We start from the raw sequence: 18766 nt of genomic DNA, 5'->3' as shown, positions 1-18766 counted from the left end.
TTTGGAATAAATAAAATTAAATTAATAATTCAAAAGTTCAAGGGAAAAAAGTAGTTCAAATATAAGAATCACATTAATGGTTTTGATATAACTAATTAAGAAGGTTGGAAATACATGGTATCAAAATGAAAAGTTAAATTTCTATTGATGGACTATATCAATGGAATCGTAAGAATTATCAGATAAATCCGAAGGATAATAAGTGTTTCCAACAGGTGCTGCAGATTGTTCGATTCTTTCGTCTCGTCGGATTGTATAATTTGTTGGTAAAAACATTTGTTGGTTTCTTACAGGATGATTATTGTATATAGGCTGATGTGGTGATTGTGTGTTGAAAAACTGTGCTGTACTTCCGTGCGCAAGGTTACTGCTGACAGTTGTCTGGCTAGCGCACATCTGAGGAGCACTGTTTTGAAAGAAATGACGAACAGGGGATGGTTGAGGTCTATTATTAAGCATTGTATGTGTAGGAAGGGAATGTGCAAAACTTGATGTAGATCCAGGATTTGACGAATTATCTCTGCGCTGTTTGATTTCAAAGACGGTTTGAAGAACACGCATTTGAAGTTCTAAAACTTCGTCTTCATTGAATGAAGTCAGGGATGGAATTATTCCTCTGAAAAAAGATAGATGTCGGTCCGGTTTTTCTTTAATTGCATTGAGCAATTCCTGTTCCAAAGGGTCTATTTTTCTTTTGCGAGAATTAGGTGTTTTGAAGTTGGCAGAATCATCTGGAGAAAGGACTTCGGGTTCCCCAGTGTCTGCTTCCAAGGGTAACTGACTGTTTTCGCTACTTCTTGGCAAACTACTTTCAGTTGGCCGTTCTTTTAAAGTTTTGATTAAAAATTGCAATTGCTTGCTATAAACGTATGTTTTTAATTCAGAGCGACCACTTCCTGATTTCTTTAAAAGTAGGGCTTGTTTTTCTGATTTATGAAATGAATCACGGATGTTGCACCACTTTTTTGTAACTTCCTTTCCTGTCATTAAAAGAACATTTTAAATTAATAAAACTTTTTAAAACTGAATACAAGAAATTTTTCAATGTTTTTATTTTAGATACCTAGCAAGTGGTTGCACGTTCACTGATCTGCACTATAGTTACAGGATTGGTATTTCTACCATAAGTAACATAGTACGACGTGTATGCGTTGCGATTTGGTCACTTCATGTGGAGTATATTCCAAGTCCTGAAAGCCATTGGGAAACGATTGCCGAAAAATTTGAGAGGAATGCTAATTTTCCTCACTGCATTGGAGCCGTCGATGGGAAACACATACGAATCGTCAATCCATCAAATTCAAGAATAGCCTTTGTAGTTAAAATACAACTACAAAGGCTATTCTTCAATAGTTCTTATGGCTGTGGCAGATTCGGATTATCGTTTTATTTACGTTAATGTGGGAAGCTATGGAAAAGATTGTGATTCCAATATATTCAAGAACTCCCCACTTTGGACAAGAATAAAAAATGGAAATATAGGCATCCCTGAAGCGAAATGTCTTCATGGAACAACAAGCCCAGCAGTTCCATATTTCTTGGTGGGAGATGAAGCATTTGCTCTCGATAAGCATCTTCTTCGCCCATTTGGTGGACATAATTTGACAACAAAACAACGAATTTTCAATTATCGACTATCCAGGGCAAGAAGGTATATAGAATGTGCTTTTGGAATTTTGAGCAATAAATGGAGGATTTTTCACCGCCCAATTAATCTCGATACTGATTTTGCTACAGACATAGTAAAAGCGTGCGTTGTTTTACATAATTTTGTACGTCTTCGAGATGGATATGACTTTGGCGATATTATGACAATTAATGGACTGGAAGATATAGCTTCAGCATCGCAAGTGCAAAGAGAAACATCAGGGAACAACTTGAGAAATGTTATGGCCGATTATTTTGTAACCCCCGCGGGATCAGTTAGTTGGCAGTTATCTAAAATTTAATGAATGGTGAACTAAGGCTCTCATAACATATTAACCAAACAAAACAATAATTAACAAATAACTGTCGTTCTTATTTATTTGTTATGTGCAGTTTAATTACAATATTAATTAATAATTAATTAAAATGAATTAAAACTTTTTCTTAGATTTATCTACTTGTTCTTTTTTAATCACAATAGCTCAGAATTTTAATTAATTTTGTATTTAAAGATTATTTTTTTCTTAATTCACTCAGTTTGTTTATTTTTTTTAATTACTTTCAGTAGTCTTTTTTATGAATAAAAACTTATTTTGTTTATGTAAATAAATTGGGCTTTAATAATAAGCGCAAAAAATTAATACTCATTACTGTGTTTTTTTGACTAAAATGATATGAAAGTGTAAAAAAGAACTTAAGAAAAGAAGAAATTGTGTTTGTTGCAAATTGCGGAGAAATGGTTGTGCGCAGAAAAAAAAGTTTTGAGACAAACTTAAACTATAATAAATTCTTGATTGGTTGTAAAAATAATCTTTCGAATCAGACGTAGTTTGGCAAAGATAAAGCCAGTAAAAAGAAAAGAAAGCAAAAATCATAAAAACCGTCAGAACTCGAAAACGAAAAAATTTGACTTAAGTTTTTCAACTTAAAATGACGTCAGGAATCCATGGTTTTTATTTGGGGCGGTGACTGTTGGCCACTCTGTATAAACTATTTTTCCTACAACAAATACAAACCAATTAAAGAAAAAGTCGAAAAAGAAAGTAAATACAAATTTTATTTTTAATAATTATTTTGTTTATTAATTAAATGCGCATAGTTGGACAGATTGAAGAAATTTGCGTAGTGAGAGATTTTTCAAAGTTTCAAGCCAGCGAAATTAGCAAATAAATTGTTTCTATACGATCAGTGAAAAAGAGTTTTTTTTTGAAAAAAAGTAGTTTTGTTTTTTGTTAATTTATCAAAAATGACAAGATATTTTTGAATCTGGTTTTCTTTTTTTGTTTAAAAATAAATAAAAGCATCGAATTTTAAAAACTAAATTAGTACTTTATTACATACAAATTTGAGAAAAATTAGTTTGAAATTTTTGTTTCCAATTTTTTTTCCAAAATTTGGATTTTAAAAATTAATTTTTCAAAAAATGTGCAATAAAATGGCTTTGTTAAAAATTTTTGTAAAAGACTAGGGTTTTGGCTTTACAAAAAAGTATAATACGTTATTGTAAGTGTAACCGTTGATTTTTAATAATTTTTTTTCCAAAATAAGTCACTTTTTTTTTAATTGCCCCTCTCCGCTAAACGAGGGGGAATAGACCCCCCCTCCTATACGATTTTTTTCTTGTCTCGACCTAACCTACACGCTATAGCATTTTGGCACATTACTCCTGAATCACAATGTATATTGAAATGTGAGTTGATCTACAAACCTTCCTCCTTTTGTAATGTAAAAACTCACAATTGGTAGTTAGAAGCAATGATAAGGAATATAATAAAATAAATAAGAGAATATAAAATTATAAAATACGTTGGTATGTAGGCATGTATGTATGTACGCACGTTTATTTTTGTTGAAATTATCTTCTTATTTTATTTCCAAACGTGGGTATGTACTTGTAAACTACATACAATATAGGTACAAAAAAAAAAAAAACAATACGTACAATAATGCATTTATCAAATGATAAAAGCTGAAATTCAATTTTTTAATATCTCAATTTATAAAATTTTTAATCATAAATTTTATATTCTTAATATTGATAGGTACTACCACGTTTGTAGACTGCACTTTTATAAATTGAGATTGAACGTGCTCTAAGGTGGAGCGATTTCATAAAAATTTTAAGTATACAGTTTTGTTCGTTTATAAATAGCGCAACTTTTTATTACTATGCCAATTCGAAAATAAAAAACAAAAATAAAATCACTCCACCCTAACGTGCATACTTACAACATTTAATTCAGTTGTTTGTATGCTTCAAAAACAAAAAAAAAAAAAAAAACTTACCATACTCATTTTTTTCTTTTCCTTCCATTCTTTCATATTCAGAGTTTATTTCTGAAAACACCTCCTCCCATGCATTCCTTGTTCCATTGCGGTCTTTATACTCTTTTAAAGTTTTGTCCCAAAGTATGGGTCTAGATTCGACTAGAGTAATTAAGTGATCAATGTCAATGTCCATTTTATCTAATAGAAAAAATAGATCATTTTATACCTAAACAGAAAAAAAAAACAACCCCTATCTTACCTGCAACTCCACACAATACGAACTGACATCAAAATATAAAAACACAAAACAACCCTATCTTCCCTCACAATACAAACTGACATCAAAGTATAAAAAAACAAAACAACCCCTTTCTTGACTACAACTACAGCACATGAGAAGGAAACCAGAACGGCAGCTAAGTTGAAGCAAAGACAAGAGAAATATATATTTCTTCTGTCTCTGGTTGTAGTAAGCGCAGTTGATTTCACTCTGGCACCCGAACCGTGTACACGGTTTCGGTTTCGGTTTCTACGTGTGAAGGCGCCCATAAGATTGTGTATCCTAGCAACCGTGTATCCGGGCCGTTTATCCGGTTCTCGGCGATGTGTGAAATGGGCCTTAGTAGTTAGAGAGGTAACGAAAACAACACAACACATAAATACGAAAAATTAATAATAAAACCTGGATTAATGGAGATCTTCCTCGGATACTTATAGCTCCGTGAGGGGTTGAGGGTGGAATTGCCTCAATCTTGATTGTTCTGTGTTGTGGTTTACTTTTCTTTTTGGGCGATGATTTTTTTGTTTTCTGTTGTAGTCACGTTGATTGTAGTTTTAGTGATGATTTTATCTTCATGCCTCCTGTAAATAGAAAGAAAGAAATTATTAGTTAAGCAAAACAAAAAAAAAAATTATTTCAGTGATGGGCATCCATGCTGATTTGGATAATTCAAGATGCGCAAGCAGCTTGAATTTTCCAATCAAAATTTCTGTCCCATCACTGAACATACTTACCTGGTAATATCAGCAAAACATTTTCTAGTACCTAAACAAGAAAAGAAAACAAGAAATTTAAATATATTTTTGTTATTAATTATAAAAAAAATGAAAATTAAAACTTACCTTTGGTAAAGACGACCGCCATGAGGATTTGATTTGTGGTTTATTTTGACAATTCACAAATCAATCATCATGTCGCGGTTCGTTTTTCTCAGATAATTATATATCTGTCACACTCATTTTTAAAGGAAAAGGGGGAAATAAAAATGCGTTCCACAATTTTCGCTCAGTTAGGTTTGTTCGTGTTTATGTTTTTTTTTGGATTTCTAAGGGAATTTCAATGTTTTAGGTTTAAGGTTAGTTCAAATGTTGTTAGTACGACTAATTGGGATTGGGATTACTATGAGTTTAATTAAAGGGAATCAAAAGATAGTGTTATTGTTTATGTGTTTACATGTATGTGTAAACTTGGGTTATGGACAAGGGGGGTTAGAAAAAAAATTGATAAGGATGGGAGATATTTCCCCACCCACTATTTTGTTGCAAGTTAGTTATCTCACTCAGATATAGAGGTAACTATGTACATAATTACAGAAAGCTAACGAAACAATAAAACAGAACGAGATTTCATGATCATTGCAAAATTGAATTTGAATTCAAATAGAGCAACCGTAGCAGTGATCACAGTTTTTTTTTTTTAAATCGAAATTTAAATAAAAATTTAAATCGAAATTTAAATCAATTTTTTTGCAAAATTGTTTGTGCAAACCAGATAGCAAATTAGATTGCATATTTATTCAAATAATTTTTTTTGTGGAAATATTATTAAAAAGGTGCATAGACATATATATACATACGTATACAGAATTTGTGAGGAGACAAAAGGAACCTTTTTTTGGGGAACTTCTAGAAAATCTAGAGTACAAAATCAAAGATTTTACGAAGCAGAGGTCGAAGATCGAATCAATCTAGGCCTCTGCTGGGGTTTTTTTTATATGTACATATATACATATATTGTACCAGAAGCAGCTGGAATCAATTCCTAAGGAAACTTTGCTTTGTTCGTAGAGAACAAAGGTCGAAAGTACGAGAAGCTTGAAGAAGACTCCACTCAAGATAGTGTATATATATAGAAAGTATATATACATCTATACAAAGGAGGGCTTTAGAAAGAAGAAGAACAAGGAATTCAACCAGCGTCAGCGAAGTGAATTTTTTTTTTTTTTTTTGAACAAAAGAAAGTGAATTTAAAAAGAATTTTTTTTTGAAGAAAACGTAGATTTTAACGTAGATTTTAAACAATAAGTGTTAAAATTAAGTTCTCCAAATTGTTTTTTTTTGTTAATTTTAAGTTAAATTTAGTTTTTTTTATTTCTTTTACAAAAGAAGATTTAAGAAGTTTGGAAAAAGTGCGATTTTTCATTTTTAATAATTAATAATATATTAAATCCCCAAAAGTGAATATTGTGCACAAAGGCACAAAAGGGATTCGTCGAGGTGCTGCCGGCAGAACATCGAAGGATCGAGAATCTGGTGAGTGAACTAAAACAATCTTTTTTGGGACACAAAGGTCCATATATATATTATTAAAGGTGGAAACCACTAAACTGCCAAGCTACAATCTTTTTTTTATATTTTTATTACATATATATATATCTTTTTTTATTGAATTTCGAATTTTGAATTTTAGTTATAAGCAAAAGAAACGAGCGGGAGAGCTCAATTTAAATTTTAATTTGATTTTTAATGAAGATTTTTAATAAAACTATAATTTGAAGTGTAACAAAAGTGTTATTAATGGAGTGCTAAATACTTAGCTAAAGGTGTGTGGAGGCTTGACAAAGCCTTCCACTGGTAATATGGATTTTCTTTAGAGGACATGACTGACCTGAACTCTTCGACAGACTTAGATTTCAGCTGGAAAATAATCTTTCGGGGCTATTCTTCAAAACATCGGCCAAGAAGATAGCGTTTGGATGTATCTCTAAGATACAAGGGAGGGCAGGCCAAAATTCGTCGATAACACCAGGCGAGCGCTCGGAACTTCAGCGGAGCAGTTATCTAGGGAAATAAAAAAAGTATGTGCTTTAGGGACAGTATCTTTTAGGGCTTATTTTTGTATCTATATATATATATTATTTTGGTGATGGTAGAATTTCGTTTGGATTAGGTTAGTTAGGGTATATTGGTGATGGTTAGGTATTTTAGTTAGGAATTTAGTTTTACGGTGTAGGGTATTTTAGGTTAGTTAGGTTAGATTTTAAATAATTACTGAAGCACTATACTTACGTTTCCTTAGATGATGTTCACGTTCCTGGATTTGTTCTTCACTTTTTTTTCAGCAATAGTTTTTTTAGTAATTTTTATCTTTCCTTTTTATAATTCACATCCTCTTTCCTTTTTTTTTCCTTTTCCACTTTCCTTCCCTTTTTACTATCGGCACGATCTTTTTTTTTAATAGTAGAGCAGGAGGTACTTTGAGGAGTGGCAAGAACCACACCCATTTTCCACGAGCTTAGCTGTGCAACCACAAGCGTGCCACCCGCAACTTCTCTTGTACCGAAGTAAGCCCTAAGGCAACCTGACTCCTAACAGACGGTATCGCTGCTAGTTTTCGAATTGGCCTTCGAAATTCTCCTCGTGACGTTTTGATATCAGCGACTCGTATACGACCATCAGGACCCTCGATAATGTTGACGACTTTTCCCAAGAGCCACTTTTGGGGTGGCAAATTGTCTTCATGGATGATGACGAGACTCTACCAACTTCGATGTTTGGACTTGAAGTAGTCCATTTGGCACGATTCTGGAGTTCTAGAACGTATTCTGATGACCACCGCTTCCAGAAGTGGGTTTTTACGGCATTGATTCGACGCCATCGTTCCAGATAACTTATGTCGGAAACTTCTAGGCCTATTTCCGGAATAGCTCTTAGGGATGACCCGATGAGAAAATGGGCTGGCGTTAAGGCTTCTAGGTCGTTGGGATCAGGAGACATTGGAGTAATTGACCTGGAGTTCATTATGGCCTCGATCTCTACCAGTGCCGTTGTCAGGTCTTCAAAGTTCAGTTTTGCACCGCCAAGACTGCGATAAAAATGGCCTTTTGCTACTTTTACGGGTGCTTCCCAAATTCCACCGAAATTAGGTGCCCTGGGGGGTATAAAATGAAAATTTATGGAAGCATTAGTACAAAAATTAACTATAGTTTCTTGGTTAGAACGTTTGAACAACATATCACGCAGTTCTTTAAGTTTTGACTGTGCGCCAACAAAATTTGTCGCATTATCACAATGGATGGTTTTTGGAGACCTCTACGACTTATCATCCTTTTTAAGGCTGCTATAAAGGCATCAGCTGAAAGATCAGACACAGCTTCTAAATGGACTGCTTTCGACGAAAAACAAACAAAGACAGCCACATATGTTTTGTATGGCACCTTGCCACGAATTTTGTAATAAGGGTATATTGGACCACAAAAGTCCACTCCGCAACATAAAAATGGGCGAGATTGGGTCAATCTAGCAGCAGGCAAATCTACCATTACCTGCTCGAACTAATTTGGCCTGTATCTGGCACAGTGTGTGCATTTTCGAACTACCCATCTTGCTACCTCACGAACATTGACAATCCAAAATGTTTGTCTCGTCAGCGCTACAAGAGCCTTTGAAAGGTGAAGATGTCTGACGAGAGTTTTGGTGAAACTGCAATCTTTTGGCAGTAAAAGTGGATACTTGCTTTCCTCTGGGATGTTTGCATGCTTCAATCGTCCTCCGACTCTTAACAAACGAATCCCACTGAAATCATCAACCTCGATAAACGGACTTAGAGCCTTTATAGAACCTTTAAGTGATTTGTTTTTAATAATTGCTTCGATTTCTTCCGAAAAGTACTTCTTTTGAATTATATAAACGATGATTTTTAGCGAATTTTCTAGCTCGTAAGCTGTTAGATACTCATTTGGAAATGGTATCATCCATACTCGTAGGTTGAGATACCTTTTGACATATGCGAAGATTCGTATCAATTTTGTATACGAGCTCATTCTTTCTATAAGATCGAGATAGTAGTTTGGTTCGAGCTGTTGGCAACTTAGAACCGTTTGTCTTTTTTCTAATGAAGTTTCTTCTGGAGAAAGATGGATTTCTGCTGTGGATGGCCATTCTTCTTCTTCGTTCAAAAGAAATGATGGACCTTCAAACCAAAGGGAATTTTTAATCTCATCTACCGTGCATCCTCGCGAAACCACATCTGCCGGATTTTCGTGTGTTGATACGTGTCTCCAAACCATCTCTTTTGTCGTATCCTGGATTTCTGCAACTCGATTTCCAACAAACGTATTCAGTTTCGACGAATGAGTAGAAATCCAATGCAACATAATTGTCGAATCAGTCCATAAATACGCCTTCGAGTAGTTTGAATCTATAATTTTTTGAATTTTGACCCAGAGTTTGGCTAGAAGGTGTGCTGTGCAAAGTTCTAGTCTAGGAAGTTGTCTCTTTTTTGCGGGTGCAACTCGAAACTTTGCGACTAACAGCTTCACATTAACTGACCCAAAGGAATCTTAACTTCGCAAATATATACAGCATCCATAAGCCTTCATTGACACGTCTGCAAAACCATGGACTTCACAACTTATTTTGTTTTCAAGAAAAACATATCGAGGAATATCCAAATTTTGGAGTGAGTAAAGATCAGTGATGAATTGACGCCACTCTGCTTCAATTGCTTCTGGAATGGATTCATCCCAATCCAGCTTTTCTATCCAAAGCTGCTGGAGAACTATTTTTGCTCGGATTATGATGGGACTTAGCAAACCCATTGGATCAAAGAGTGAAGATGACAGTGAGAGAATTGATCTCTTGGTATACTTTGTATAGGTTTGGTTGGGTTTATACGAAAAACTAAATTGGTCCGTACTAGGATTCCAAGCTATACCCAAAGTACTTGCTAAATTTTATTCGGTAAGCTTAATTTCTTTTCTTGTAGCTTCTTGAATCAAAGAAAAATGATTGCTATTCCATTTCGACAGCTCTAACCCAGCAGAATTCAGGATGGAAACTACTTCGTCCCTTTTGCGAGTTAACGTTTCTAAATCGTCTGCCCGAGTTAGCATGTCGTCCACATAAAAGTCGTTGCTAAGACATGAAGCACCTAAACTGAAGCGGTCTTGATTTGTATCTGCCAAGTATTGAAGACAACGAATTGCCAGGAACGGAGCCGATGAAATACCATATGTGATGGTGTTTAATTGATAAGTTTTAACTGGAGTTTGTGAATTCTCTCTCCACAAAATATACTGCAAACTTCTTTGCGATGGATGTATCAAGACTTGTCGATACATTTTGACGATGTCTGCAGTCAAGGCATATCTATATAGTCGAAAGCGAAGCAATGTTATGAGAAGTTCGTCCTGTATTGTAGGGCCAACCATAAGGATTCCGTTTAAGGAAATTTGCGAAGAAGTGCGACAAGACGCGTCGAAGACTACGCGTAATTTTGTAGAAACGCTATCGGGACGTACTACACATTGATGTGGCAAATAATAATGAGTTTGCTCAAGATTTGGATTAGTTACCAGCGACATATGACCTAAAGCTTCATATTCTTTCATGAAATCTACATATTGTGTTCTCAAAGCAATATTTTTAGATAATCTGCGCTCCAGAGATAAAAACCTTAGAAATGCTATGTCATAAGAAGCTCCAAGACAAGAAGGATCTTTCTTCAAAGGCAATTGGACCATAAGACGACCACTTGGAAGAACCTCTACTGTTTTTATGAAATGATTTTCAAATTCAGTTTGCTCCTCTGACCATTTGCATTTAAGATACAGAATCTCTTCTAGTTCAAAGAATTTTTCAACATATTTGTGAAGCAAACTATCTTTTGAATTGACGAAGCATGACTTTCTGTTATTGTTGAATTTTGTTTTGTATCTTCCCGATACAATCCATCCTAGAGCCGTTTTTTGCAAACATGGGGTATGTCCATTACAAACCACCTTTTGTGGAATGAGCACATATTCGATGTAGCCAAAAACTCTGCGAAATGCTTAGGTTTCCTCCGAAGATGTAAGAAATATTTCACCCCTTCTGATCTGGCTATAATCTATAAAGCATATATTCGTCCAAAGCTCGAGTATAATTCCCATATCTGGGCAGGTGCTCCTAAGACCCACTTGAGTTGTTTGGATAGAATTCAAAATAGAGCTTTTAAAATGATAGGTGATAGGTCCATTACTGATACAATCCCACCTCTTGAGCACCGCCGGAATGTATCATGCCTGTCCTTATTTTATAGGTACTTTTTCAAAAAATGTTCTAATGAAATAGCTAGCTGCATTCCTCCCCTTAAACAATTCAACCGTAATACTCGTACTTCAAGGAATGCCCATCAGTTTACACTTGAGCCCAACTTCGGACGTACCGTCAAATACAGAGATTCTTTCTTTAGTCGCACTACGAGAATGTGGAATGCATTACCCGGCTCAGTTTTTCCCTCCCATTTTAATGTCCAGAACTTTAAAACTAATGTGCATCGGTTTCTCCTTATAAAGCCCTCCCTCTTTTCCTAACGCTCGCACTGTGTTGATACATATTAAGGGTACCCAAAACCCCTTTAGTGCGCGCAGATTATAAAAAAAAAAAAATGGCAGCCCCTCGCCCAATTTAACTTGACCTGATTCGAGCAACTCGAAAAATGCTTATGCCCCTAACAACAAATCTATTTGACCAGGTCGGTTGAAACTCTCATCTGCTAGTTCAGAACTAATCGGAATATTCCAACCACTAACATTAAGTGCTGCTTCAGGCTGATATCCCGTAATAGATGGGGCGACTAAAAACTCCAAGGAAATTTCAAAATTGGAATATCTTGATCGAATCGTAGTTTGTGTTTGATGTTTTGTTTTTGTTTCTGTTGTACCAATTCCTACGATGTCCACGATCTTCTTGTCTTTTTGTAAACCAAGTGAGTTTGCGAATTTCTCATTTATAAAATTGACCTGAGACCCTGAATCAAGTAAAACTCTTCCCAACTGAAAACCTCCTGATGAATCTTTAACCAAAACTAAAGCAGTTGCCACGATAACTTGACCTTCGGGAATACGCTCTTTTTCCATTGCCGAGTGCACTGCAGCTGACGAAGTTGGCTGGGATGTGTGTTGTTGTACATCGGTACTATCAGCAACAGGTTCTGTAGATTTGTTTCTATGCAAAAGACTATGATGCGGTTGTTTGCAAACTTGGCATTTATAATGTGATGGACATCTGGAAACATTATGCCCTTTACCTAAACAGTTCAAACATAGACCTAATTTTTTGGATTTCCAAAATCGATCCATAACAGATAGCTCGAGAAAAGTTTTACAATTTGTAATTGAATGAGTTCTGTCCCCGCAATAGATGCAAGATCGTTGGCTAACAGCTAGTGAAGTTTGAGGAAGATGATGGTTCGCGAAAGTTGGTTTTGATTTGATGGCTGGTTTCAAAGTTGATTCCGAACGGCTTTGTTTGCTATCTCTAGCCTCCAGGAACTGACATCGTTTGTTGAGAACGCTTGCACATTCCTTCCATTCAGGCAGCTTCTTGTAGTCGAGTTGCTCATCCCACTTAGACTGTGTATCTTGGTCCACCTTTGATATGGCAATGTGAATTATAATTGCATTGCAGATATTTTCATATGAACCTATCGAAGGCAAGGAACTGAATAGTGCAGAAATGTTGTCTACCAAACTCCGTAACGAAACTGAAGAAGCCTTTGGAATCTTTGGTAATTCGATAAGTTGCGAAATGCATTTTAAAAATATGAGACAGTCATTATCATAACGCTCCTTTAAACTTGCAAGTGCCTTAGGATAATTAGCTTCTGTTACTTGATAGGCCTTTACTGTACCGAGAGATTGATCGGTTAGACACGACAACAAATAATTAAATTTTTCAATTTTTGTTAAACTTGAATCGTTTTCTATAAGATTGTTAAAAGAATTTATAAAATTCTTGTAATCGGAATATTTTCCACTGAACCTGGGTAAACGCTGCTTCGGAAGGTGACTAGTTGAATGTGGAATACTTAAAGTCATATCTGCAACACAACTCCGCCTATTTGTTCCCAAAAGTGAAAGAATTTTTGTTTTTGCTGTGATATATAAATCTTCTATTTCACCTCTACAAGTGTCAGTGGGAGCTAAAACTTCTATTTTTGTTTGATAAACTAAAATTTGTTTGAAGTAGGACTCTAAAATCCCTAAGCGACACTCAAGCTCAGTTGAAGTTAAAACGTATGCAGTGGATTCAACAATATTTTTAATACAAGTAATGCTTCCCCTGGTTGAAGCTCGTTGTTGTTTCAATTCCTCTAGATTTGGTTCAGCCATTTTAAAAAATATTTTATTTTTAACTTTTCCTCAAAGAACGACAAAAGAAATTGAAGTGATTTAATTTTAAATAAAAATCAGTTAATTTTGTTCCAACTAATTCAAAAATTATAGGTGGCAACCCTGTTCCAAGAATATTTTTTCTCAACAAAATCCTTATTAATCCAGTCAAATAAGGGTTTAACCTCGGAATGAATGTTAGTAGAAATTTTTTTTGCTCAATATCTTCCTTTTGCCATTCTATAACATATCTCAAAAGTCTAGAAGAATCTCATGTCCGCTTGTCGCGATTTCAAGGTCAAATCGCGAAATGGAGATTTTCAAAATTAGCAAAAATAGGCTATGGTATTATATACACATATGATACATGATTTCAAGGTATATTTTAATGCTGATTCCAAAAAATCTAAAATTAAGACAATCCGACGTCTCTGGAAAAAGTTATACCTGTTTTTCATCTGTCAACTCATATTATTATAACAGTTGCAAACTTACTGCCTAAAAACCCTTAAAAGTTATGGTAGATGAACTAAATTTTGCATAAAGATTTTTGAATCCATCATTATTAAAAATCAAAACAATCCATTACAAAAATATATATACCTACGAAATAATGGTATTTTTTGATGGAGGGGCAAATTTTAGAATATGCACTAAAGAAGATTCTTGTTCATCTTAGGAATAAGTGCAAATAGGCTAATTTTTTCATTTTAATCTTTGTTTGGATATTCTTTAATTACCCTCAAAAATCTAAAAAAATCTCATGTCCGCAAGACCTAATTTTCTTGGTTTGAAAATAAGGTGCAGATTTTAAAAAATTGGAAAACTATACACTTCATATATTTGTGTCAGATCAACATGAATAAGGTGCATTACTTTTCAGGGATGGTCAGGTTGACTTGTTTGTGAGTTTTGTTGGAATTAGTGTTAAAAAATACCTTTAAATCATGTCGCTTATGTTGGTATACATATAAAAATTTAAACTTTTCTTATTAATTTTTTAAAATCTGCACCTTCTTTTCAAACCAAGAAAATTAGGTCTTGCGGACATGAGATTTTTTTAGATTTTTGAGGGTAATTAAAGAATATCCAAACAAAGATTAAAATGAAAAAATTAGCCTATTTGCACTTATTCCTAAGATGAACAAGAATCTTCTTTAGTGCATATTCTAAAATTTGCCCCTCCATCAAAAAATACCATTATTTCGTAGGTGTATATATTTTTTGTAAGGGATTGTTTTGATTTTTAATAATGATGGATTCTAAAATCTTCATGCAAAATTTGGTTCGTCTACCATAACTTTTAAGGGTTTTTAGGCAGTAAGTTTGCAACTGTTATAATAATATGAGTTGACAGATGAAAAACAGGTATAACTTTTTCCAGAGACGTCGGATTGTCTTAATTTTAGATTTTTTGGAATCAGCATTAAAATATACCTTGAAATCATGTATCATATGTGTATATAATACCATAGCCTATTTTTGCTAATTTTGAAAATCTCCATTTCGCGATTTGACCTTGAAATCGCGACAAGCGGACATGAGATTTTTCTAGACTTTTGAGATATGTTATAGAATGGCAAAAGGAAGATATTGAGCAAAAAAAATTTCTACTAACATTCATTCCGAGATTTACCCCTTTTTTCTCCTTATTTGACTGTATTATATAAACAATTTAAATCCCAAGGCGAATTAACTTCAAAAAATAAATTAAGTTAAAAATATCTTCGTTGAGTAATAACCAGTAGGGAATTTATTATCAAAATATGTTTTTAGTTCATGGGTTGAAATTAGAATCCACCAAAAAGTAATAAATGTTTATTGCAATCAACGATAAAATTCAATTGAACAAAAAAGCTCTTTCAGTGCAATGATCATGCAGCAAGATCTCCCGCGACGACGACGACGATGACGTTGATGACGACGATGACGACCAAGTCCAATGGGTGATGATGTATGGGCGAAATGAGGATCGATGCACTGAAATCAATTTGTATCGAATAAGGTGTGTATACTATGGAGCGAAATTGTTGATGAAAGCTTGTGTCTGGTACAGCAACAGCAACAGCAGGAGCAGGTAAGCGCGAGAGTAAGAGCGAATGGAGCGAAACGACGATAAGTGCGATGGGTGGAGTGGCGGCGAGTTAAAAGGAATTTTAATTTCGAAAGTGAGAGAAAGCTTTTCTACTATTTGAATGTGTTGTGGATTTTATGTTTCTCTTGTGGATTATATCAAATTTAATCCAATGAAAGCATTAAAAATTATGCGGGCAATGGTTTTTAGGGCGAAATTATATTTGCAAGATTATTTTATGTTTTATGATTTGCAGATTTAATTTTAAATATTTATTTTAATAAATTTGCGATATGTTGTTCATTTAATATATGTATATGTAGCTAGAATATGTATATTATATAGTTTAAATATATGTATATTTAGTTTTAAATGTAGCAATTTTAATGTCCTTTTTATGTCGAAGGTGCGTTTTTTGTTTTAATTAGTTTAGAATAGACATTTTATTTGTTTGATTTTTAGATTTTTGTCAAGCAGCAACGCACATTGGAATAAAATTGGACAAACGTATCTTGGTTGAAGATGTTATACTTATCCCCCACAGTTTTTGTAGATTTTCTTCGGGTTTCTTCTTCCTTCTGGGATGTTGTTGGCACTTTTCCTGGACCTCTTTTCTCGTTTTTCCTTTGGATTTTGACCTACACCATGCACTCACGAAACCGAAGCGCGACGATAAAATGTTCAATGTCTTGCACTTTTATATGTATATTATACATTTATATATATATATAGTTTTCATTGAATTTTATAGTTTTTTAACACTGTGAACCGACGAATTTTAATGGTTACACTTCAATAGTTTTTTATATAGTTTTTTACGTGGATTACCACTTTCTAACACGTTTGGGCGCAAAAAAATGAACGATCAAATTAAAAAATTGACCGTCAACCGGGGATCTCTATATATACTTTTTTGACTAAAAGATTGATCCTGGTTGGTGCGTTATTTATTTTAACGGTGGCGAATTGAGCAAAAGATTCGAAATTAATTTGTACCTACTTGTACTTTTTAACTATCTTTTTCGTTAAGCAGATACTTAGGTTCGACTTTGAAATGGCCGAATGAATTCCACACAAAGCGAGCGAAAACAACGAGAATTTGTATCGAGCGAAAAAACGAAAGACCATAATTTCCCCTAAGGGTTTTAATACAAGAAGAGATTTTATTTCATTTTAAAGCTTCTATTTATACACATAATTTTCTAGTAGTTTTTGTGAGAGAAGTTACGTTAATTTTACAAATACAATTTTAAAGCGAATTCAAAAGCAAATTATTATGGCGAATGGTATAATTTAGGCGCAAAATTTAAATTGAACTAAAAGTAAATTGTAGTAGTTCAAATGAAATTCAAATTTAGATAGTTTACAAAATAATAGATTTTAGGATGATTTTTAGCTCCAACACTAATACTAATACAAAAACAAATCTAAAGCAATTATTGTTGTAATAGTTATGACGTTGTGTACTCTTAAAAAAAGAAAAATTCAGTTTGACTTATCTTAAAAAAAAATGTAATGATTGATAAGAACTGATAAAAAAAACTATGATGATTTTATAAAATAACTAGTAGACTGTAGAAAGTTTATATTATAGTTATAGCCCATGTATATATAAATTACATATGTGCCCTTAATTATGAAAGTGGACTAAGTCACTCCCAAAAATGGCATCAAATCTAGCCTAAAAATAATTATTATTTAAGGGGTAAAGTTTATTTGAAAGCGAAATCGCAGTATATAAACTTCTTTATTGCTCCTCTAGTGATTTCATAAAAGAAATATAATTAAATCGTTATAAGAAAATTATTATGTAAGGTTTTCTTCAAACAATGCAAAAAGTGACTTAGTCCACTTTCATAATCATGGGCACATATATTAATAAGTTTGTACAATTGTACAGGTCTACAAGCGAGACGGGGAAGAATATCGTGATAAGAACTGATAAAAAACTATGATGATTTTATAAAATAACTAGTAGACTGCAGAAAGTTTATATTATAACCCATGTATATATAAATTACATATATTAATAAGTTTGTACAATTGTACAGATGTACAAGCGAGACGGGGAAGAATATTGTGGCGGGAGGTTAGTGATACTAAAACCGCTGGCCACGATAAGTCATCCTCGAATCCAGTTGCTCCTTCCCTTGGTGGAGCTGCAGTTCTGAACAAGAACTCCAGCTCGGCCAAGGAAGGGAGCAAACGAGATCCAGGCCCTCTAATGAGAGTCGCCGAGCGAATCATCGAACTCGATGCTGAAAAAGCTACGGGGGAGAGAAGTCGTTCTGAACTCAGCAAGCTCAAGTGGGCGCGCAAAGTGTTGGAGAGGACCAGAAAAGCCTCAACTCAAAAAAACAAGGGTGTTGAATGGCATACCACCGGCACTTCCAATTGGGAAAACCCTTAGCGATGACCAAAATAGGGTCAAACTCATCGTTTGCGAGGATCAGAGATCGTTACATCTCTATAAGCTTGCTGTGGGTGGTTTGGGTGAGATCTGGCCAGGTGCTAAGCTGGAGGTTGTGGCAAGGGAGGAAATCCCCTGTAGGCCGAGAGCTCGCATTCTGGTCCCGGCCTTACACACGTCACCAGAGATGGTTCTCCGACTGATTCAGTTCAGTAATCCTTCTCTGCCCACTCACGATTGGAAAGTCCCAATCATCGAAAAAGAGCCGGTGGGACGCTATCGATCTGCTCTTGTCATAATCAACAAAGAGTCACTGGATCCTCTGGCTGCAACCGGGGGAGTCATCCAGAATGGTTTTGACAGCCTTGTGCTCAAAATTTATAAGAAAGATGAGTAGATGGCAAGGCTTGCAGGCCATACGGCTGAGTCTGAGATGTATGAAACGAGCATATGCAAAGCACTTTCAGCGATGGAGGTTGATGCATCATACAGCTCTTCTATTCCAGACCATTTTCGGTAGAAGATCCCGAAAAGGGAACGAATCAAACCCCAATGTCCGAAGAGGACGCGAACAAAATATTGTGTCGGAAAGGACACAAGCATAAATACAGTGTCCGAAAAGGACGCATAAACAATATCTCCCTAAACGGAAGATGAAGAGATGATTGAGATATGGACACTGACAATGACGCGCTTGAGGCTCCTGTCTCTGAGGATGAGTAACTAAACTCTACCTCAGAAACGCTGGACCTTAATGCCACAGTGGTGGAGGCTGATCGTACTGGTTGTAGCCATGCTGCAGGCCGCCCTTCTTCTCGAGTCCGGAGAGGATATAGTCCTAATCCAGGAACCTTGGATTGTAAAATCCTTGGTGATAGGCCTCGGGACGAAAGATTATTCTCTGCTGTATTTGACGGATAAAGGTGAGCCTAGATATTGCATACTAGCAAAGAAAACTCAAACAGTATTTTTACTACCTTATTACAGCGATCG

At 34.8% G+C, this 18766-nt stretch overlaps 2 protein-coding genes and 1 long non-coding RNA gene across 3 annotated transcripts; 1 reads left to right on the top strand and 2 right to left on the bottom strand.

Moving 5' to 3' along the window:
- Positions 1-1358: 1358 nt before the first annotated feature.
- On the top strand, positions 1359-1949 carry LOC129907800 (uncharacterized). The gene has a single exon (XM_055984187.1). The coding sequence runs from the start codon at positions 1359-1361 to the stop codon at positions 1947-1949; it is 591 nt and encodes a 196-aa protein (XP_055840162.1).
- Positions 1950-3571: 1622 nt separating this feature from the next.
- LOC129918929 (uncharacterized) lies at positions 3572-6603 on the bottom strand. The gene is made up of 3 exons (XR_008773025.1): positions 5038-6603; positions 4930-4960; positions 3572-4776 (listed from the first exon to the last, which is right to left on the bottom strand). It is a non-coding gene; the product is annotated as an uncharacterized LOC129918929 (long non-coding RNA).
- A 29-nt stretch (positions 6604-6632) lies between these two features.
- On the bottom strand, positions 6633-18436 carry LOC129918921 (uncharacterized). The gene is made up of 2 exons (XM_055999691.1): positions 7204-18436; positions 6633-6975 (listed from the first exon to the last, which is right to left on the bottom strand). Exon 1 carries the CDS (start codon positions 13287-13289, stop codon positions 11619-11621), a length of 1671 nt encoding a protein of 556 aa, XP_055855666.1. The 5' UTR covers positions 13290-18436; the 3' UTR covers positions 6633-6975; positions 7204-11618.
- Positions 18437-18766: the final 330 nt, after the last annotated feature.

The sequence above is a fragment of the Episyrphus balteatus genome, chromosome 1, assembly GCF_945859705.1.
Source record: "Episyrphus balteatus chromosome 1, idEpiBalt1.1, whole genome shotgun sequence".
Lineage (NCBI taxonomy): Eukaryota > Metazoa > Arthropoda > Insecta > Diptera > Syrphidae > Episyrphus > Episyrphus balteatus.
Note: the sequence above shows the minus strand (reverse complement) of the source record. Positions and strands in the feature narration are given on the sequence as shown.

Excerpts from the sequence above, each read along its gene's own strand:
- LOC129907800 (XM_055984187.1), top strand. The coding sequence starts at position 1,359 with ATGGCTGTGGCAGATTCGGATTATCGTTTTATTTACGTTAATGTGGGA.
- LOC129918921 (XM_055999691.1), bottom strand. The coding sequence starts at position 13,289 with ATGGCTGAACCAAATCTAGAGGAATTGAAACAACAACGAGCTTCAACC.